Below are 21,548 nucleotides of genomic sequence, written 5' to 3' on the forward strand. Positions count from 1 at the left end.
CCTCCCTCCCTTCCTCCCTTCCTCCCTTCCTCCCTTCCTCTCTTCCTTCCTCCCTCCCTCCCTTCCTCCCTTTCTTCCTCCCTTCCTTCCTTCCTTCCTCCCTCCCTCCCTTCCTTCCTCCCTCCCTCCCTTCCTCTCTTTCTTCCTCCCTTCCTTCCTTCCTCCCTTCCTTCCTCCCTTCCTTCCTCCCTCCCTCCCTCCCTCCCTTCCTCCCTTCCTCCCTCCCTCCCTTCCTCCCTTCCTTCCTCCCTCCCTCCTTCCCTTCCTCCCTTCCTCCCTTCCTCCCTTCCTCCCTTCTTCCCTTCCTTCCTCCCTCCCTCCCTTCCTCCCTTCCTTCCTCGCTTCCTCCCTTCCTTACGTCTTTTGACAGGGTTTTGCTCTGTCACCCAGGCTGGAGTGCAGTGGCACGTCCACCTCCTGCGCTCAAGTCCTCCTCCCACCCGTCTGCTGAGTAGCTGGGACTGCATGTGCACGCCAACACACCCGGCTAATTTTTGTATTTTTTGTAGAGATGGGGGTTTCACCACGTAGCCCAGGCTAGTATCGAACTCTTGAGCTCAAGTGATCCACCCCCTTGGCCTCCCAAAGTGCTAAGATTACAGGTGTGAGCCACCATGCCTGCCAGAGAGAACACTTTTCATATAGAAGGTTTTTTTTTTTTAATAGCTTCATTGAGAGAAAGTTCACCTGAATAAAGTGCACCTGTCAGTGGTTTTCAGTATCTTTACAGAATCTAATTTTATAACATCTGCATCACCCTGAAAAGACCCTGCATACTCACAGCCACTCCCGTTCCCCTCCCCTCAGCCACAGCCACCCACGAAGCTACTTGTGAGTTGCCTTTTCTGGGCGTTTCATAGAAACTGGGTGATGTAATAGGCAGTCTTTGGTGTCTGACTTCTTTCACTTGATGTCACGTTTTCAAGGTTCGTCACCGTGTATCAGTATTTACTTCCCGTTTATGGCTGAGTAGGACCCTGCTGTGTGGACACACCACATTTTGTTCATCCATTCATCAGTTGGTGGACATATGGGTGGTTTCCACTTTTCCTTTTTTTAAAAAAATAATTAATATTTAATTTTTTAATTAAAAAAATTTTTAACTAATTAATATTTAATATATTTTTTTTCCCCAAGAGGGAGTCTCGCTCTTTTTTTTTTTCCCGAGAGGGATTCAGGCCAAAGTGCAGTGGCGCAATCTCGGCTCACTGTGACCTCCGCCTCCTGGGTTCAAGCAATTCTCCTGCCTCAGCCTCCCGAGTAGCTGAGATTACAGGCCCCTGCTACCACGCTTGGCTAATTTTTGTATTTTTTGTAGAGATGGGGTTTCACCATGTTGGACAGGCTGGTCTTGAACTCCTGACCTCAGGTGATCCACCCGCCTTGGCCTCCCAAAGTGCTGGGATGACAGGTGTGAGCCACCATGCAGGGCCGTTTCCACTTTTCAAATGCTGCGAATAACGTAGCATGAACAGTTATTTATAGGGTTTTGTGTGGGTATGTTTTTATTTCTCTTAGACACCTAGGAATGCATGGCTGGCTCATATGGGAACTCCATGTTTAAGTTTTTGTGGACGTGCTGGGCTGTTTTCCAAAGAACCGGCCGCATTCCACATTCCTGCCTGCCCAGTCCCAGGATTCCAATTTCTCTACCTTCTTGCCAACATTTGTTATCGTCCATTAAAAAACAAAGCTCGCATCCCGGTGGGTGAGAAGTGGCTCTCCTTGTCGCTTTGACGGGCATTTCTCTAAGGACCCACCATGCTGAGCATCTCCTCTGCCAACTGCGTCGTCTGTAAGTCTTCTTTCAAGAAATGTCTCTTCCTCTCCTTTGCCCTTTTTTTTTTTTTTTTTTTTTTGACGGGGTCTCGCTCTGTCACCCAGGCTGGAGTGCAGTGGTGCGATCTCAGCTCACTGCAACCTCTGCCTCCCGGGCTCAAGTGATTCTCCTGCCTCAGCCTCCCGAGTAGCTGGGACTACAGGCGCACGCCACCACGCCTGGCTAATTTTTGTATTTTTAGTAGATACAGGGTTTCACCATGTTGGCCAGGATCGTCTCGATCTCCTGACCTCGTGATTCACCCGCCTTGGCCTCCCAAAGTGCTGGCATTACAGGCGTGAGCCACTGCCCCCAGCCATCTTTGCCCATTTTTCAATTGAGTTCTCTTTTATATTGTTGAGTTGTAAGAGTTCTTTGCATAAGGATGCCAGTCTCTTACCAAATGTATGATTTGAATTTTTTTTGTCAATCTGTGCACTGACTTGTTATTTTCTTTATGGTGTCATTTGATGCACGAACTTTTGAAATTTTGATGATGTTCAAATTATCAATCTCTTTGATCATTGTGCTTTTGGTGTCCTAGCGAAAACCATTGCCGTGATTTATGCCTGTGTTCTACTAAGTGTTTTATAGCTTTTGCTTTTTGTTTGGCCTGGTGTGCGGTAAGGGTCAGTCTTCGTTGTGGCTCTCCTGTTGTCCCAGCACTATTTGTTGACAAGACTGTTGTTTCCCCAGTGAAGCATCTTGGCATCCTTGTTGAAAATCAGTGGAACATTAACATAAGGGCTTATTTCTAGAGTCTCAGTTTGACTCCACTGATGTCCGTCCTTGTGCCAGAACCACACTGTCTTGGTGAGCATAGCCTTGTAGTAAGTTTTGATTGCGCTGTGTTGGTTGGTGTAGCCTTGTAGTAAGTTTTGACCGCACTGTCTTGGTGAGCATAGCCTTGTAGTAAGTTTTGATCATGCTGTCTTGGTTGGCGTAGGCTTGTAGTAAGTTTTGACCTCACTGTCTTGGTGAGCGTAGCCTTGTAGTAAGTTTTGACCGCACTGTCTTGGTTGGCGTAGCCTTGTAGTAAGTTTTGACTGCACCATCTTGGGGTAGCCTTGTAGTAAGTTTTGACCACACTGTCTTGGTTGGCGTAGCCTTGTAGTAAGTTTTGACTGCACTGTCTTGGCATAGCCTTGTAGTAAGTTTTGACCTCACTGTCTTGGTGAGCGTAGCCTTATAGTAAGTTTTGATCGCACTGTCTTGGTTGGCGTAGGCTTGTAGTAAGTTTTGACTTCACTGTCTTGGTAAGCGTAGCCTTGTAGTAAGTTTTGACCACACTGTCTTGGTGAGCGTAGCCTTGTAGTAAGTTTTGATCGCGCTGTCTTGGTTGGCGTAGCCTTGTAGTAAGTTTTGACCACACTGTCTTGGTTGGCGTAGCCTTGTAGTAAGTTTTGACCGCACTGTCTTGGTTGGCGTAGCCTTGTAGTAAGTTTTGACCACACTGTCTTGGTTGGTGTAGCCTTGTAGTAAGTTTTGACCGCACTGTCTTTGTGAGCATAGCCTTGTAGTAAGTTTTGAAATTCAGAAGTGTGAGTCCTAATTTGTTCTTTTCCAGGATTGCTTTGGCCTCTGGGTCCCTTGGCTTCACAAGAATTTTTGGATCGGCTCATCAATTTCTCCAAAAAGGGCATCTGTGATTTTGATTGTGAACATGGGATGTCTTTTTGCTTATTTAATTCTTTAATTTCTCTCAATAATGTTTTATAGTTTCCAGTAATAAGTCTTAATGCTTCTTCTGTTAAATTTATTCCTAAATATTTTATTGTTGTCCAAGCTATTATAAATAGAATTGTCCTATTGATTTCATTTCAAATTGTTAATGACTGGTATATAGACATACATTGTCTTTTGTAGATTGATCTTGAACCCTGAAACCTTGCTAAACTTCTTTATTACTTTTAATAGTTTTTTAGTGGATTTGTCATATACGAGACCATGTCATCTGCAAAAAGAGAGTTTTACTTGTTCCTTTCCAAACTGGTTGCCTTTTATTTCTTCTTCTTGCCTAAGTGCCCTGGCTAGAACCTCCAGTACAATGTTGAACAGAAGGGACAATGGGGGACATCCTTGCTTTGCTCCTGATCTTAAGACGAGTCCACTGATCTTAGGGAACAAGTCTTTCACCATTAAGTGTGATGTTAGCTGTGGGCTTTTGTAAATGTCCTTTATCAGGTTGAAGAAGTTCCCTTCTATTCCTAGTTTCTTGAGTGTTTTTATTGTGAAGGAGTGGTAGACTTTGTCAGCTGCTTCTCCTGCACTTATTCAAATGTTCAGATGGTCTTTGATCCTTTTACTATTAATATGGTGCATTCCATCAATTGACCTTCGAATGTTAAGCCAACTGTATGTTCCTGGGACACGTCCCACTTGGTCTTGGTGAATAATCTCTTTTACATGGTGCTGGATTCACTTTGCTAGCTGTTTTTTGATGATTTTTGCACATATATTCATGAAGGTTATTGGTCTGTGGTTTTCTTTTCTTGTAATATGTTTGCCTAGTTTTGGCATCAGGATAATACTGGCCTCATAAAATGGCTTAGGAAGTTGTTCCTCCTCTTATATTTTGGAAGAATTTGTAAAAGAGTGGTTTTAATTCTTCCATGAACATTTGGTAGAATTCACCAGTGAACTCCTCTGAGTGTGGACTTTTCTTTGTGTGATGTTTTTAACTTACTAATTCAATCTCTTTATGTGTTATAGGTCTATTTATATTTTCTATTTCTTCTCCAGTCACCTTTGGTAGTTTGTGTCTTTCTAGGAATTTGTCCATTCATCTAGATTATCTAATTTTTTTAGCATACAATTTTCTCTAGGATTTCCTTTGAGTTCTTTTTCTTTTTGTAAGATTAGTAGTAATATCCTCTCTTTCATTTCTGATTTTAGCAATTTGAGCCTTCTCTCTTTTTTTCCTTGATCAGTCTAGCTACAAGGTGGTAATTTTTTTTGTTGCTCTTTTTCAAGAACTGAGTTTGGTTTGTTGACATTCATTGTTTTTGTTTTCTCGATCTCATTTATATTCTAATCTTCATTCTTTCCTTCCTTCTGCTTGCTTTTGGCTTGTCTCAGGGAAAGCATCCAGTCTTTCCCACTGGGTATGATGTTAGCTGCAGGGTTTTTGTAAATGTCCTTTCAATCAAAGAGGTTCTCTTTGATTTCTAACTTCTTGAGTGTTTTTATTGTGAAAGGGTGGTTTGCTCTTCTTTTTCTAGTTTACTACAGTGGGAAGTTACGTTAATAATTTCAGCTCTTCTTTTTTAATATAGGAATTTATAGCCATCAGAGTGCGTTTGTATCTTAGAAAATTAGTAACACATTCAAAATAGGTTTGATTACCCAATAATGCATTGCTCATTGTTGAACAATTTTAAAATTCAAGATAAGTATAAGGAAAGAATGTTATTCATAATTTCACCTCCCGGAGTTAACTACTGTTAACAACTTACTATGTTTCCTTAGAGATTTGTTTAAGGTAGAAGCTGGTTCCATATTCAATAGCCCTTACTTTCTATGCACGCAGGACGCTATTTTTCTTCACAATCACCCGTTTCACTTGTCGATACATTGCCTCTGCAGCATCTTCCCTTTTCCACATCTCCACGTCTCCCTTCTCTTTGGGATAGTTGTTATTTTTTTCCTTTTCAATTCTTTTTTTTTTTTTTTTTTTTTTTTTTAATTTTTGAGACAGACATTTGCTCTTGTTGCCCAGGCTGGAGTGCAATGACGCAACCTCGGCTCACTGCAACCTCCACCTCCCTCCCGGATTCAAGTGATTTTCCTGCCTCAGCCTCCCGAGTAGCTGGGATTATAGGCGCCCGCCACCATGCCTGGCTAATTTTTGTATTTTTAGTAGAGACAAGGTTTCACCACGTTGACCAGGCTGGTCTCAAACTCCTGACCTCAGGTGATCCGCCTGCCTTGGCCTCCCAAAGTGCTGGGATTACAGGCATGAGCCACGGCTCCTGGCCTTTCCTTTTAAATTATTTCCACCAAATTGAACTCCCCAGGCTTGGGACCTGGTGCTGGCCCTGGCTGGGACCCTGGCAGTGCCCTGGTGGGTGGCACACCCTGGGCGGAGGCACGGGCCAGCCTGGGTGCAGCTCTGCCCCTGGGGCCTCCTACCTGCATCTGGCTGGAGACAGATGCCTCTTTCTGGACTTCTGGCCCAGAGGTGACAGCTGAGGTCACCCAGATGAGCAGCATCAGGCCTGTGGGGGACCTGGCAGTGACTGGAGGCCTTGAGGGCCCCCTCCTGCCAAGCTCCTCTTGACTCTGTGTTGTTTTCTTGGCTCACCCACCCCCATTCCCAACGCCAGGTGTGAACTTCAACCCGGAGCACTGCAGCCCCAACGGCACCGACCCGTACAAGCCCAAGTGCCCCGAGAGCGACGCGACGCAGCAGAGGCCGGCCTTCCCCGAGTGGCTGACGGTCCTCCTACTCTGCCTCTACCTGCTCTTCACCAACATCCTGCTGCTCAACCTCCTCATCGCCATGTTCAAGTGAGCGCCTGGGTGGGGCTGGCGTGCAGGTGGGTGGGTGGGCGGCGTTCCTGGGCCGCAGTGGCCACGCTGTCTCCAGGGTCTTGTGGACAGTGTGGATGATGGGCTGGTGCACAGAGGCGCGTCACTCATATCCTGGTGGAGTGTGCACAGCCACTCTCTGTGGTCACTGCTGCGTGTCTTGAGCTGGCGTGAGTCTGTCTCTTGAGCTGGCGTGGGTCTGTCCTTGTGGCTGCTGGGGACCCGCGGTGCTGCGGATCCACATGGGCCCTGCTCACGGTGCTGCTGTGGAGGCAGCCTCCTCCTGCAGGGCAGGGATGTTGGTGTCAGCCTTGTTCCTTCTGCGCAGGAGCAGCATTATTCATGAGCTCACTGCTCCACCCGGGGAGCGTGCTGGGGCCACTGCTGCTCAGGGCTGTCCCCTTGTCACCCCAAGGGCTCTGCCTGTGTCTCCCTGTTACTGAGCAAAAGGGCTCACTGCCCGATGTGCAGGAGGCCAATACTATGACACCAGGTTTTTGAGAAAAGAAAAGCTTTTATTCTAGGCCAACCCACAAGGAGACAGGGGCACAGTTCACGTCTGTCTCCCCGCGCTGCTTTAATGCAGTGTTTCTATTAGGGAAGGTTCAGGGGTGGGTTCTTGGATGAGTAAGTGGCTGGTGGAAGAAAAGGGGGTTCTGGAAAGTTGTGTCTCCTCATGGGTCTCTGCACATTTGGGCAGAGTTACTGGGACCCCGGGGTGGAAACTCGGGCTGTGCAGACTCCAACTGGCCACAGTGGTTCCAGCTGTGACCTTAGCCAGTTCCGAAAGCTCCTGCGAGCGAGTCTCAGCATCCCAGCAGGTGGCTTCTTTTCCCGTCTGCCATCTGTAAGTGTGAGCATTTCTGTTAGTTGCTGGGTTCTTTAGCTCTTTGGGGCCGGTTCCCCAGCCCTAGGCGTGTTCCTGCTGCCCCCACCGTGTGCCTCAGACGGCGCTGGCTCTGCAGTGCCTTCCCTGAAGCTCCCATCCATCTGTGGACGGCTCTGTGTCTGCCCTCCCGCGCCATTGGGGTCTTCCTCATCTGCAAGTCTTCACGTGCTTTGCTGGTTTTGTGGATTTGCACACACGTGTCCACCTCCTCTGGGCCTGGTGTTTGTGGCATCTGTGGCAGTTTGAATAACAGCCCCAGGGAGGTCCACACTCGAACCCTGTGGCTATGGGGCCCTATGTGGCAAAAGGGACTGGGAGGGTGGGGTTAAGTGGAGGATCCTGAGGTGGGAAATTATCTGGGGTTATCTGCATGGGCCCGACATCATCACGAGGGGCTGTGGAAGAGGGAGGCAGAGAAGGAATGTGACGGTGGCAGTGAGCGTCGGGGGGAGGGGAGAGCCCCAGCCCAGGAACGCAGGCGGCCTCTGGAAGGCAGGAAAGGCAAGGCATGGAGGCTCCTGACCTACGGGAGGAGCACAGCCCTGCCGAACCTTGGTTTTAGCCCAGTGAGACTCCTGACCTCCAGGACTGAGAGGAGAGTCTGATTGCTTTAAGCTGCCAAGGCCGTGGCGGTTCACTACAGCAGCATCAGGAGACCCATGCAGTAGCTGTTTCTTCTCTTTGAAAATGTCTAGGATTTTCTTTAAATCCTAGTGTCTTGAAGTCTTATCATAGAACTTTTGGAATGTTATTTGCTATTGTTGCTTTTGAAACAAGGAGTACAAAATAGGTGGCTGTCCATCCGGCCCCTGGTGGACGTGGTCCTCTGGGGTCGTATCTCTGATCAGCTGCAGCAGCTGTGGGCCCCAGGCTTTGGGGGTTCTGTTTTGCTCTTGCAGCTTTTAAACTTAGAACAAATTAAATGCTGAGGACCTCACACCAGAGGCAGCATAAAAAAGAACTCCAGGGAACCAGGAGGCCACGCAGAATGAAAACACAGGTGTTTGGGGTCCTAGTGGGCCCCAGGGTTGGCTCTGGGGGTTCTGTGGCCAATTCCTAGCCCTGACAGTGGAGCTGAGGAGCCCAGCACGGCTTCGGAGCTGTCATGGCCCACAGAAAGCCCAGTCTCCCCATGTTGCCCCCATAATTCAGAAAGCCTCCCAGGCCCTCAGAGCCCTTCCCAGCATCTGCAGACAGACCCTGTGCTACCCGGAACTCTGAAAATCCTTGTGTTCCTGGTTTTGTTAGGAACCAACTGTTTCTCTTCTTGTTTCATTGGCTAAGTTGCTGAGGTTGCCACCTTTCAGAATGTGGGTTCTGAACATTGAGAGAAGCTGAGCATGGGCCAGGACTGTCATCTCGAGGCCAAGGGGCTGGTGGCAGGACACTGTCCCTGCAGCAAGTATGGCACCCACACTTCCGGCTCCCACTGTGGAGGGCTCTGTGCCTGTCACCCTGAGACACACCAAGGAGGCCCCTGCAGCCCTGCCCCTTCCACATGCACCCCTGGAGGGTCTGGCTCTTGTGCTCATCAGAATCCACAGATCAGGTCCTAGAGTTCAATGCCAGACAGTGTCTGTCTCCTGATAAACACCCACTTCGTGTTATTAGCCAGTGAGGCTTATAAAATCGAAAGTCTGTGTGCTTCTCCTTTTTTCTTGCCTTGGTTCCCAGGAAGCCTGGAATTGTGAGGTCTGTGGGCTGAGTTCTGTGCCTGGAGCTGGCCTCCCGTGTGGCGTGGCTCTGCTCTCTGTGGCATCACAGTGGGCACGTGGGTGTGGCTCTGCTCTCTGTGGCATCACAGTGGGCACGTGGGCGTGGCTCTGCTCTCTGTGGCATCACAGTGGGCACGTGGGCGTGGCTCTGCTCTCTGGCATCACAGTGGGCACGTGGGCGTGGCTCTGCTCTCTGGCATCACAGTGGGCACGTGGGCGTGGCTCTGCTCTCTGTGGCATCACAGTGGGCACGTGGGTGTGGCTCTGCTCTCTGTGGCATCACAGTGGGCACGTGGGCATGGCTGTGCTCTCTGTGGCATCACAGTGGGCACGTGGGCGTGGCTCTGCTCTCTGTGGCATCACAGTGGGTATGTGGGCATGGCTCTGCTCTCTGTGGCATCACAGTGGGCATGTGGGCGTGGCTCTGCTCTCTGTCATCACAGTGGGCATGTGGGCGTGGCTCTGCTCTCTGTGGCATCACAGTGGGCACGCAGGCCATGAGAGGTGTCTGTTCTGGGTAAACACCCTGACCTCGAGGTGTCACTTTCTCCTCCCTGACAGCTACACCTTCCAGCAGGTGCAGGAGCACACGGACCAGATCTGGAAGTTCCAGCGCCACGACCTGATCGAGGAGTACCACAGCCGCCCCGCCGCGCCACCCCCCTTCATCCTCCTCAGCCACCTGCAGCTCTTCATCAAGAGGGTGGTCCTGAAGACTCCGGCCAAGAGGCACAAGCAGCTCAGTACGCCAGCCCCAGTGCCTCTCCTGAATGTCCTGGCCACCCGGGTGCAGAGGGGGTGGAGACGGCATGGCAGCTCTGCCCAGAACCCTGGACGCTCGGCAGGCGTGCAGGTCACTCAGGCCGCTGGCCTTCTGCTGGCCTTGAGCAAGTGGTGGGGACTGAGCCCAGAGGCCCCCTTGGGGGCAGGTGTGCGATGGGCTCTTCCTGCCACTCAGGACTGGCCCCCTCCCACGGGGCCCCCCAGTGGGTCAGGGCTTCAGGGCCCACCTCCTGAGGATTCCAGGTCCCCTGGTCTGTCCTCCCACCCTGACAGAGAACAAGCTGGAGAAGAACGAGGAGGCGGCCCTGCTCTCCTGGGAGATCTACCTGAAGGAGAACTACCTCCAGAACCGGCAGTTCCAGCAAAAGCAGCGGCCCGAGCAGAAGATCGAGGACATCAGCAATAAGTATGGGGGCTCGCGTGGGCCTGGGGGCGGGAAGCCTCTGGGGGACCTCCTGCAGGTCCACAGGCACCATGAGTACATGTCCCACCTGGGGAGGCCCAGCAATGCCTCACCGGCGAGGGAGTGCTGTATCCCGTGGCCCCTGCAATGCTGCAGGCATCTGGGCCTGTGCCCGCACCTGACCCAGGACCCTCTGGGGTCCTTAGGAAGGCTGGGCCCCACAGGGCACAGGGTCAGAGGCTGGGAGGGAAGCCCTGGTGGCTGGGGGAGGGGCAGGTTGGCCCGCAGGATCCGGCTTGGAGGCCTGGGAGGATGTGCACACGGGGTCCAGGCTGGTTTGGGGGTGGTTTGCTCTGTGAGCTTGTTGGTGCACAGCCTTATTGTAGCTTCTGCAGGGCCTCGGCAGCCCAGCCCTCGGGGTCAGTAATGCTCAGCACCGTCCTCCCTCTCAGCTCCTCCCACCTTGCTTCTTTCCAGGGTGCGAGGTCAGTGTAGGGACCAGCCCCACAGGGTCGGTAGGTCTCTCCCTGTGTGCGGCGACGAGAGAGTGTAGAAATAAAGACACAAGACAAAGAGACAAGAGAAAAGGCAGCTGGGCCTGGGGGACCACTACCACCAATGCGCGGAGACCGGTAATGGCCCCGAATGTCTGGCTGCGCTGTTATTTATTGGATACAAGGCAGAAGGGGGAGGGTAAAGAATGTGAGTCACCTCCAATGATAGGTAAGGTCACGTAGGTCACGTGGGTCATGTGTCCACTGGACAGGGGGCCCTTCCCTGCCTGGCAGCCGAGGCAGAGAGGGAGAGGAGACAGAGAGAAAGATAGCTTACGCCATTATTTCTGCATATCAGGGACTATTAGTACTTTCACTAATTGACTACTGCTATCTAGAAGGCAGAGCCAGGTGTACAGGATGGAACATGAAGGCGGACTAGGAACATGACCACTGAGGCACAGCATCACAGGGAGACAGTTAGGCCTCCGGATAACTGCGGGCAAGTCTGACTGATGTCAGGCCCTCCACAAGAGGTGGGAGGAGCAGAGTCTTCTCTAAACTCCCGCGGGGAAAGGGAGACCCCCCCCGCCCAGCTTTCCCGGTCTGCTAAGTAGCGGGTGTTGTTCCTTGACACCTTTCGCTACCGCTGGACCACGGTCTGCCTGGCAACGGGCGTCTTCCCAGACGCTGGTATCACCGCTAGACCAAGGAGTCCTCTGGTGGCCCTGTCTGGGCATAACAGAAGGCTTGCACTCTTTTCTTCTGGTCACACCTCACTATGTCCCCTCAGCTCCTATCTCTGTGTGGCCTGTTTTTTCCTAGGCTATGATTATAGAGCGAGGATTATCATAATATTGGAATAAAAAGTAATTGCTACAAACTAATGATTAATGATATTCATATATAATCATATCTAAGATCTATATCTGGTATAACTATTCTTGTTTTATATTTTATTATACTGGAACAGCTCATGTCCTCTGTCTCTTGCCTCGGTGCCTGGGTGGCTTGCCACCCACAGTCAGTGTTGGGGGAAGATCTGCTCCCTTCTCTCCACTGCCAGCCTTTCGGCCCTGCTAGGTGTCAGCAGGGCCTAATGGCCCAGCAGCGGGCGGCAGGAAGGGCTGCCCCCAGTGTCCTGCTCTCAGTGTGCGTCTCACCATGGCATGAGAGGAGGAGGGGGAAATGGACACGGTGCCACCTAGTTATGGCAGTGTGGAGGCTCCTGCAGCCACAAACAGGGGCATCCTGGAGCTGGCAAGGGATGGCCAAGACCAGGCCGAGTGCCCTCCCCCTTAGAGACATGTATGTACTCCTGCCTTTCCATACCTCCCTCACCTTGTCTGTAAGATGGAGACACGATAGTCCCTGTCTCTTGGAGTTGTTTCCAGAATACAGTGGGGTCCTGACTGCAAAGAATTGAGCACATATGCTGGAACTATAACCAGGGATCTGCTAATGTGGCGTGGTGCTTTTATCATCACTCTTACTTAAGAGTAGTGGGGGCGGTGGTGGTGATGGTGATGATGGTGGCTGCAATGGTGATGGTGGTGGTGGTGGGGTGATGGTGGTGGTAGTGATGGTGATGGTGGTGGATAGTGGTGATGGTAGTGGTGATGGTGATGATGGTGATGGTAGTGGTTGTGCTGAAGATGGTGGTGATGGTGGTGGTGAGGGTGATGGTGGTGATGGTGGTGGTGAGGGTGATGATGGTTACAGTGGTGGTAGTGGTGATGGTGATGATGGTGATGGTGGTGGTTGTGCTGGTGATGGTGGTGATGGTAGTGATGAGGGTGATGATGGTGATGGTGGTGATGGTAGTGGTGAGGGTGATGATGGTGATGGTGGTGATGGTAGTGGTGAGGGTGATGATGGTGATGGTGGTGATGGTAGTGGTGAGGGTGATGATGGTGATGGTGGTAGTGATGGTGATGGTGGTAGTGGTGATGATGGTGATGGTAGTGGTTGTGCTGGTGATGGTGGTGATGGTAGTGGTGAGGGTGATGATGGTGATGGCGGTGGTAGTGATGGTGATGGTGGTAGGGATGATGCTGGTGATAGTGGTATTGATGGTGGTGGTTGTATTAGTCTGTTTTCATGCTGCTGATAAAGACATACCTGAGACTGGGAAGAAAAAGAGGTTTAATGGATTCAGTGCCACATGGCTGGGGAGGCAATCATGGTGGAAGGCAAGGAGGAACAAGTCATGTCTTACATGGATAGTGGCAGGCAAAGAGAGAGAACTTGTGCAGGGGACCTCCTCTTTATAAAACCACTAGATCTCATGAGACTTATTCACTATATGAGAACAGCATGAGAAAGACCTGCCCCCATGGTTCAATTACCTCCTAATGGGTCCTTCCCACAACATGTAGGAATTGCGGGAGATACAATTCAAGATGAGATTTGGGTGGGGACACAGCCAAACCATATTGTTCTGCTCCTGCCCCCTCCCAAATCTCATGTCCTCACATTTCAAAACTAATCATACCTTCCCAACAGTCCCCCAAAGCCTTAACTCATTTCAGCATTAACCTAAAAGTCCGCAGTCCAAAGTCTCATCTGAGACAAGGCAAGTCCCTTCCACCCATGAGCTGTAAAATCAAAAGCAAGCTAGTTACTTCCTAGATACAATGGCAGTACAGGTATTGAGTAAATATATCCATTCCAAGTGGGAGAAATTAGCCAAAACAAAGGGGCTACATGGCCCATGCAAGTCCAAAAGCCAGTGGGGCAGTCAGATCTTACAGCTGTACAATGATCTCTTTTGACTCTATGTCTCACATTGAAGTCACACTGATACAAGAGGTAGGCTCCCATCTTGAGCAGTTCCGCCTTTGTGGCTTTGCAGGGTACAGTCTCCCTCCAAGCTGCTTTCATGGGCTGGCATTGAGTGCCTGCAGCTTTTCCAGGTGCACAGTGTGAGCTGTTGATGGAGCTACCATTCTGGGGTCTGAAGAACAGTGGCCCTCTTCTCACAGCTCCACTAGGCAGTGCCCCAGTAGGGACTCTGTGTGGGGGCTCTGACCCCACGTTTCCCTTCTGCAGTGCCCTAGCAGAGGTTCTCCATGAGGGCCCCATCCCTGCAGTAAACTTCTGCCTGGACACCCAGGCATTTCCATACATCCTCTGAAATCTAGGTGGAGGTTCCCAAACCTCGATTCTTGACTTCTGTGCACCTGCAGGCTCAATACCACATGGAAGTTGCCAAGGCTTGGGATTTGCACCCTCTGAAGCAACAGCCCAAGATGTACCTTGGCCCCTTTTAGTCACAGCTGGAGTGGCTGGGATGCAGGGCACCAAGTCCCTAAACTGCACACAGTATGGGGACCCTGGGGCCCGGCCCGTGGGTCTTCTCTAGGCCTCTGGGCCTGTGATGGGAGGGGCTGCTGTGAAGACCTCTGACATACCCTGGAGACATTTTCCCCGTTGTCTTGGCAACATTTGGCTTCTTACTATTTATGCCAATTTCTGCAGCTGGCTTGAATTTCTCCTCAGAAGATGGGATTTTCTTTTCTGTTGCATTCTCAGGCTGCAAATTTTACAAACTTTTATGTTCTGCTTCCCCTATAAAACTGAATGCCTTTAACAGCACCTAAGTCACCTCTTGAATACTTTGCTGCTTAGAAATTTCTTCTGCCAGATCCCCTAAATCATCTCTCTCTTTCAAGTTCAAAGTTCCACAAATCTCTAAGGTGGAGGCAAAATGCCACCAGTCTCTTTGCTAAAACATAACAAGAGTCACCTTTGCTCCAGTTCCCAACAAGTTCCTCATCTCCATCTGAGACCACCTCAGCCTGGACCTTATTGTTCATGTCACTATCAGCTTTTTTGTCAAAGCCATTCAACAAATCTCTAGGAAGTTCCAAACTTTCCCACATTTTCCTGTCTTCTTCTGAGCCCTCCAAACTGTTCCAACTTCTGCCTGTTACCTAGTTCCAAAGTTGCTTCCACATTTTCAGGTATCTTTTCAGTAGCACCCCACTCTACTGGTACCAATTTACTGTATTAGTCCATTTTCACACTGCTGATAAAAACACACCTGAGACTGGGAAGAAAAAGAGGTTTAATGGACTCACAGTTCCACATGACTGGGGAGGCCTCACAATCATGGCAGAGGGCAAGGAGGAGCAAGTCACATCTTACATGGATGGCGGCAGGCAAAGAGGGAGAACTTGTGAAGGAGAACTCCTCTTTATAAAACCATCAGATCTCATGAGACTTATTCACTACCGTGAAAACAGCACAAGAAAGACCCACCCCCAAGATTCAATTACCTCCCACTGGGCCCCTCCTATGACACGTGGGAATTGTGAGAGTTACAATTCAAGGTGAGATTTGGGTGGGGACACAGCCAAATTGTGTGTCCCCACCCATGTGATGGTGAGGATGGTGATGGTGATGGTGATGGTTATGATGGTAATAGTAGTGGTGATGATGGTGGTGATGGTGATGGTAGTGGTTGTGCTGGTAATTGTGGTGGTGATGGTGATGGTGATGATGATGGTGATGGTAGTGGTAGTGGTGGTGATGGTGGTGGTGACGATGGTGTTTGTGATGGTCGTGATGGTAATGGTGATGATGGTGATGGTGGTAGTGATAGTCATGGTGGTGGGTGATGGTGATGGTGGTAGTGGTGATGATGGTGATGGTAGTGGTCATGATGGTGGTGATGGTGGTGGTGGTGATGGTGGTGATGATAGTGGTTGTGCTGGTAATGGTGGTGGTGGTGATGGTAGTGGTGGTAGTGGTGATGTTGGTGATGATGGTGATGTAGTGGTGGTGATTGTGATGGTGGTGGTGGTGAGGGTGGTAGTGATGGTGATGATGATGGTGATTCTGATGGCTGTAATGGAAGTGGTGGTGATGGTGGTGGTGATGGTAGTGGTGGTGATGTTGATGGTGATGATGACAGTGGTGGTGGTGGTGATGGTAGTGGTGGTGATGTTGATGGTGATGATGGCAGTGGTGGTGGTGGTGATGGTGGTGGTGATGGTGATGATGATGGTGATGGTAGTGGTAGTGGTGGTGATGGTGGTGGTGACAATGGTGTTTGTGATGGTCGTGATGGTAATGGTGATGATGGTGATGGTGGTAGTGATAGTCATGGTGGTGGTGATGGTGATGGTGGTAGTGGTGATGATGGTGATGGTAGTGGTCATGATGGTGGTGATGGTGGTGGTGGTGATGGTGGTGATGGTAGTGGTGATGTTGGTGATGATGGTGATGTAGTGGTGGTGATTGTGATGGTGGTGGTGGTGAGGGTGGTAGTGATGGTGATGATGGTGATTCTGATGGCTGTAATGGAAGTGGTGGTGATGGTAGTGGTGGTGATGTTGATGGTGATGATGGCAGTGGTGGTGGTGATGGTAGTGGTGGTGATGTTGATGGTGATGATGGCAGTGGTGGTGGTGATGGTGGTGGTGATGGTGCTTCTGATGGTGGTAATGGTGGTAGCAGTGATGGTGGTGATGGTGGTGGTGATGGTGCTTCTGATGGTGGTAATGGTGGTAGCAGTGATGGTGGTGGTGGTGGATGGTAATGGTGATGGTGACAGTGGTAGTAGTGATGGTAGTGGTGGTGCTGGTGCTGGTGGTGGTGACAATGGTGGATGTGGTGGTGGTGGTGATAGTGATGATGGTGATTATCATGGCAGTAGTAATGACGATGGTGACAATGTGAGGACCTTAATGAACTAGCTGATGTCAAAGCCCCTTCTAGCTCCCATTCTGAGTGAACTAGATACACGTGTCCTGTTTGCTTGAGTCTGGGCATGATGACTTCCAGTTGAGCCCTTGGCATGCTCTTTGCCTAGAACAGTCTTCTCCCAGAGAGAGTCAGGACTTGCTGTCTCTCTCTATTCAGGCCTCACTTCACTGGAGGGCCTTTCCTGCCCTCCACCCACCCTGTCCCCATACGCTGTCTTTCTGGAATCTGGATGTTGGTTGGTTGGCTGGTGGGTTTGTGGGTTGTGTCATGTCTAACTGCCAGGCTCCATGTGAGAGTAGGGACAGAGTCCCACATGTTCCCCATAGTATCCTGGGATGTAGAGCAGGCCCAGTGCCTAGAAGGCACTGAGGAAATCCTATGTGATTCTGGAACTGCTGTTAGTTCCTGGCCTGGCAGGGTTGCAGGAGGCTGGGGTCGCTGGTCTCCAGGCCTACTCAGCCCTGACGTTTGGCTCTGATGGTCCGCTTACAGAGGAGGGGCCTGGGGCCTTGCAGTGCCCTGAGAACCTTCTCTTACTTGCTGTGGCCAAGTACAGCTTTGATGGATGGCCTCGTCTGGGACTTTGAGCAGTGGCCATGCCCAGGGCCCAGATGCTGGGGGAAGGTGCTTGGGAGTTTCTGAAAGGCGGCCTCCGCATGTCAGGATGAAGCTGGAAGGCCACAGCTCTGCTGATGACCAACATAGTCAGGGCTGGAATACGATGGCTGGCATGTGTTAAGGGCTCATTGAGGATCACACCCTTCACCTGCATCATCTCGCTCAACCCTTTTGCAGAGGGAGGTATTTTTCCTTCCACTTTTACCCATGAGGAAGTGGAGGCCCAGGAAAGTGAGAGAGGTGGCTCAGCTTCCACCACTGGCCAGCAGTGTGGCCTGGAATGCAGGCCCCAGCAACTTTGCAGCCTCCTGCCTTAAGGGAGTGGGCTGGACCCCAAATGAATCAGTCCCAGGCCGGGCGCGGTGGGTCACGCCTGTAATCCCAGCACTTTGGGAGGCCAAGGTGGGTGGATCACAAGGTTAGGAGATCAAGACTATCCTGGCTAACATGGTGAAACCTCATCTCTACTAAAAATACAAAAATTAGCCGGGTGTGGTGGCGTGCGCTTGTAATCCCAGCTACTTGGAAGGCTGAGGCAGGAGAATCGCTTGAACCCAGGAGGCGGAGGTTGCAGTGAGCTGGGATCGTGCCGCTGCACTCCAGCCTGGGCGACAGAGCAAGACTCCACCTAAAAAACAAAAAAACAAACAAAAATAAATTTACTCCCAAATGCCTCTCAGCTCCTGCCCTGTCCCAGACATCTTAAAGCTCAGAGCTGGTCTGCTGCCTATTTCCCAGACTAGGTGCTCAGTGGAAGTTGGGCACCTCCAGTTATTTTCTGAGGTTGAAAAAGCTTAACTAAAATATAAATTTTCAGGCCAGGCACAGTGGCTCACGCTTGTAATCCCAACACTTTGGGAGGCTGAGGTGGGAGGATTGCTCGAGCCCAGGAGCTCAAGACCAACCTAGGCAGCATAGTGAGAACCCCATCTCTACAAAAAATAAAAATAACAATTAGCCAGGCACGGTGGCTCATGCCTGTGATCCCAGCTACTAAGGAGGCCACAACAGGAGGATTTCTTGAGGCCAAAAGTTTGAGACCAGCCTGGGCAACATAGTGAGACCCCATCTCTACAAAAAATAATAAAAAAAAACAAAAAAGGAAAGAGTAGCCAGGTGTGGTGGTGCACATGGGGTCAGAGTCCCAGCTGCTCAGGAGGCTGAGGCCAGGGGTTCGAGGCTGCAGTGCGCCATGATGGTGCCACTGTACTGCAGCCTGGGTGACAGGGTGAGACCCTGACTCTAATGCATATTTGTATGTGAGTAGTTTTCCCAAGATGAGCCTGCAGAACGTGTTTCCGCTGGGCCACTGGCTGGTGTGCTCAGCTGTCACTCCCATTGGTCAGCAGCTCTGGCTCATCCGCAGAGGGGCCTGGGACAGAAGCTGATGTGCTTCAGTCGACCTGATCTTGCAGAACACGGGCTCCAGGGAAAGTGAGGAAAGAGCTCCTCAGCCCTTACCAAGGGCCCTTGCCTGGTCACCGTCCCCTCCTCCAGTGAGGAAGCCGGGCACCCAGGAGGCGCATGAGTGTGGGGTGCCATAACCTTGCAGCATTGAGGTGAGCTGAGTTCACCAAAGCTCCTCGCCCACAGGGCAGGGCTGGAGCTTTGGGGGTCAAGGACAAGCTCTGTCTGCAAATCTAGACAGTTCCTGCATGTCACGGTGGTGGAATCACGCGGGTCCGAGAAGGCTCCAGTAACCACCCTCGCATGTTTGCAAGGCTGTCTGGGAAAACATGGCAGGTGCGGTTAAGCAGCTTTTGTGGGATTAAGCAAAATGAAATGTGGGTGAAAGGAGACGCCCAGGCCTGGAGCGAAATCACTTTCTTCCCTCTCCCTAGATAACTGTTTAAAGTGGGTCATATCCCCAGAAAGTTTGTGTGTTACTAAAATAGCTGCTCAGTGTATTATAAGAATATCACTTGCAGTGGGCGCTGTGGATGAAAGGAAGTGAGGGAGCCCAGGGGACAGCGGATGAGAGCTAGAGACTCGGGTGTGCCCACAGAGTTATTTTAACCATAAACACAGCAGGCCAAGGCTGGGCGAAGCAAAATAAGACAGAAACCAAACATTTCCAGAATAATAGCGCCACTCTACAACCCCACAAAATAAGACAGAAACCAAATACTCCCAGAAAAACAGCGCTGCTCCACAACCCCCACAAAATACGACAGACACCAAACATCCTTAGAAAAGCAGCAGCGCTCCACGACCCCCACAAAATAAGACAGAAACCAAATATTCCCCAAGCAACAGTGCCGCGCCACATCACCCCCAAAACAAAACCAACCTCTGCTGTGCCCAGAGGAAGTTTCATTGTTTGTGACCTGTCACCTGGCCCTCCCTCTGTTCACTCACCTGCCCCTCTCTCCTGGGACCGACAGGCTGCCAGAGCTTGCTGTGTGAGCCTCGGCTGTCCGTCTGCTAAGACATCTTCCCCTCTGGGGCCCTGGGCAGTTTGGTTCTATGGGAGAAATGCATGTTAGAAATAGTTTCATATTAAGAGGAAGCAAAGGCTGACACAGGGCCTTGGTGGCTGCATCTGGCAGGGCCGTGTACAGAGCGGTGTGGCGTTCCCAGGGCCCCAAGGCGTGGTGTGCATCCAGCTCAGCTGCTTCCTCTTTCAGGATTGACGCCATGGTGGACCTGCTGGACCTGGACCCACTGAAGAGGTCGGGCTCCATGGAGCAGAGGTTGGCCTCCCTGGAGGAGCAGGTGGGTCCGAGGTCCGGGCCTCCGTCAGGAGGTGCCACTGCTGGGCCTGGTGGGCGGGTCTGCCATGTGGTGGCACCAAGAAGGAGGGCTCTGAGAAGTGATGGTGAGGAGGAGGCCGGAACGTTGGGGCAGCCGTTCCCAGCTGGAAGAGGCACCCTGTGTGTCCTCCAGAAAACCCCGCCCAGGGGTTTCTGTGACTGAGTTCCTTCTGTGTGCACTGAGACCTCCACGGCCGGGCTGTGCTCCTCACTGCTCCCAGGAAACAGAGTGCTTCTCCCCTCCCGGCCTCCAGGGAGGCTGTGGGACTCTGTGCCTGAGCCCTGGAGAGGCCACAAGACCGAGGTGGGGAGGACTTAGAGACGGCCTCTCAGGGTCTGCTCGCACCACCCCACCAACGTCCACCAGCTGGGCGGGGCCGTGCTTTCCAACAATAGCACCTGCGGCCACGGCAGCCCCTGCGGGCAGCGCTGAGCCCTGTGGATGGCTCAGCCACCCTGTGCTGCTGCTCCCAGCCTTGCTCTGTGGGGCAGGGCTGGGACCTGTGCTGCTGGGGCATCCACCATCCACCAGTCTTGCCCGTTGCACCCAGGGGTCTGCCCAGGCCGCCCTCTACCCTGGTCTTGGCCATGCTGGGACCCCTGACAGGGTGCCCAGCACTGAGCCACACGAGTGAGACATGTCCCACTGTCCCCTGTGGGAGGCGCATCGGCCTCTGGGGAGGCTCCTCCTGGGAGGTGCAGGAACCCTGGAAGCCTCTGGCTTTGGCGGCCTGTGACCTCTCCCTGTGGTGCAGAATTGCCTGACTGTGGCTTCATGCTGGCTCCATCCTCTGGCTTGTCCAGTGCAGTGACAGTCGCACTGTTGTGTCTCTTGGGCAGGCTGCACCATCAGATGTGTGACTTGGCAGCCCCCGGGGGGAGCCGGGTGGGCCTGGGGCAGCGTCCTGGCTGGCTTGGTGGCTGCCTGGGGAGGAGGTGGTGTCTCACTTTCAAAGGGCGCAGGGGCTGAGTGACAGGGGTGGGGCTCCTGGCTGGGGGAGTGAAGTCTCGGTGGGCAGCGGGGTGTGTACCATGCGTGTGGGTGGCAGGTGCTCACTGTGTCTCGGGCCATGCCTTCCAGGTGGCCCAGACAGCCCGAGCCCTGCACTGGATCGTGAGGACGCTGCGGGCCAGCGGCTTCACCTCGGAGGTGGACGTCCCCACTCTGGGTGAGTGGGTGGCCAGGCCAGCAGCTGGTCTCCACCCGCCTGTTTCTTTTGGGTCTGGGGTCAGTTGGGAGGAGAAGCAGCTGGGGGTGGGGGGCTCTGTCCAGGAGGAAGGCACTGGCTGCAGCCTGTTCCAGGCAGGGCCAGCGCCCTCAGGAACTCAGCCCACCCACCGACGCTGGCGCCGAGGCCCCGCCCAATCCCTGACCTGACCTGGTTCCTGGACGTCCACGGGGAGGCCTGGCCTGCTGTGCCCTGAGCTCCCCACATACCGCACCGCAGAGTGGGGGTGCGAGGCGGGCGGCTGCAGACTGTGTCTGAACCTGGTCACGTGGGCTGAGTGACGAGAAGCAAAGTCTGTTTTCCTAAATTCGCAGCCGGCTATGAAATGCACATCAGTAGCCTTCCTTGGGCCGCTGAGTTTCGCTGGCCCTCAAGGAGCATATTTGCCCTCGTAACCGCACTGCGAGTTCAGCTTTTTGCCGAGGGCCCTGACTGCTGCTGCACAGAGGCAGGTGCCGGTGGGGACGCTGCCTGAGCTCCCATGGCTGTCCTCCCTGGGGGCCCTGCCCACTTCAGAGCTGGTGTTCGACCTGCATGGCCATTTGGGCTTGGGGAGGTGGAGAAGCCCAGATGTTTTGGTGGAAGGACCACAGAGGAAGTCCT

General features: G+C 52.1%; 1 protein-coding gene and 1 long non-coding RNA gene across 6 annotated transcripts in view; one reads left to right on the forward strand and one right to left on the reverse strand.

Moving 5' to 3' along the window:
• TRPM2 (transient receptor potential cation channel subfamily M member 2) overlaps positions 1–21,548 on the forward strand; it is a 104,128-nt gene that overhangs the window by 64,275 nt on the left and 18,305 nt on the right. For 4 of the 5 annotated variants that reach the window (XM_055373712.2, XM_055373713.2, XM_055373715.2 and 1 more), the window contains 5 exons: positions 6,145–6,328; positions 9,515–9,696; positions 10,010–10,142; positions 19,591–19,678; positions 20,798–20,885. In XM_055373712.2, coding sequence (XP_055229687.1) covers positions 6,145–6,328; positions 9,515–9,696; positions 10,010–10,142; positions 19,591–19,678; positions 20,798–20,885 — 675 coding nt within the window. Of the gene's footprint in view, positions 1–6,144; positions 6,329–9,514; positions 9,697–10,009; positions 10,143–18,556; positions 18,707–19,590; positions 19,679–20,797; positions 20,886–21,548 lie in introns of all 5 variants that reach the window. The other variant, XM_055373718.2, reaches the window with a different exon arrangement.
• Positions 6,844–21,507, reverse strand: LOC109024480 (uncharacterized). Its single transcript, XR_010132433.1, has 3 exons — positions 21,096–21,507; positions 19,322–19,427; positions 6,844–7,194 (listed from the first exon to the last, which is right to left on the reverse strand). It is a non-coding gene; the product is annotated as an uncharacterized lncRNA (long non-coding RNA).

The sequence above is a fragment of the Gorilla gorilla genome, chromosome 22, assembly GCF_029281585.2.
Source record: "Gorilla gorilla gorilla isolate KB3781 chromosome 22, NHGRI_mGorGor1-v2.1_pri, whole genome shotgun sequence".
Taxonomy (NCBI): domain Eukaryota; kingdom Metazoa; phylum Chordata; class Mammalia; order Primates; family Hominidae; genus Gorilla; species Gorilla gorilla.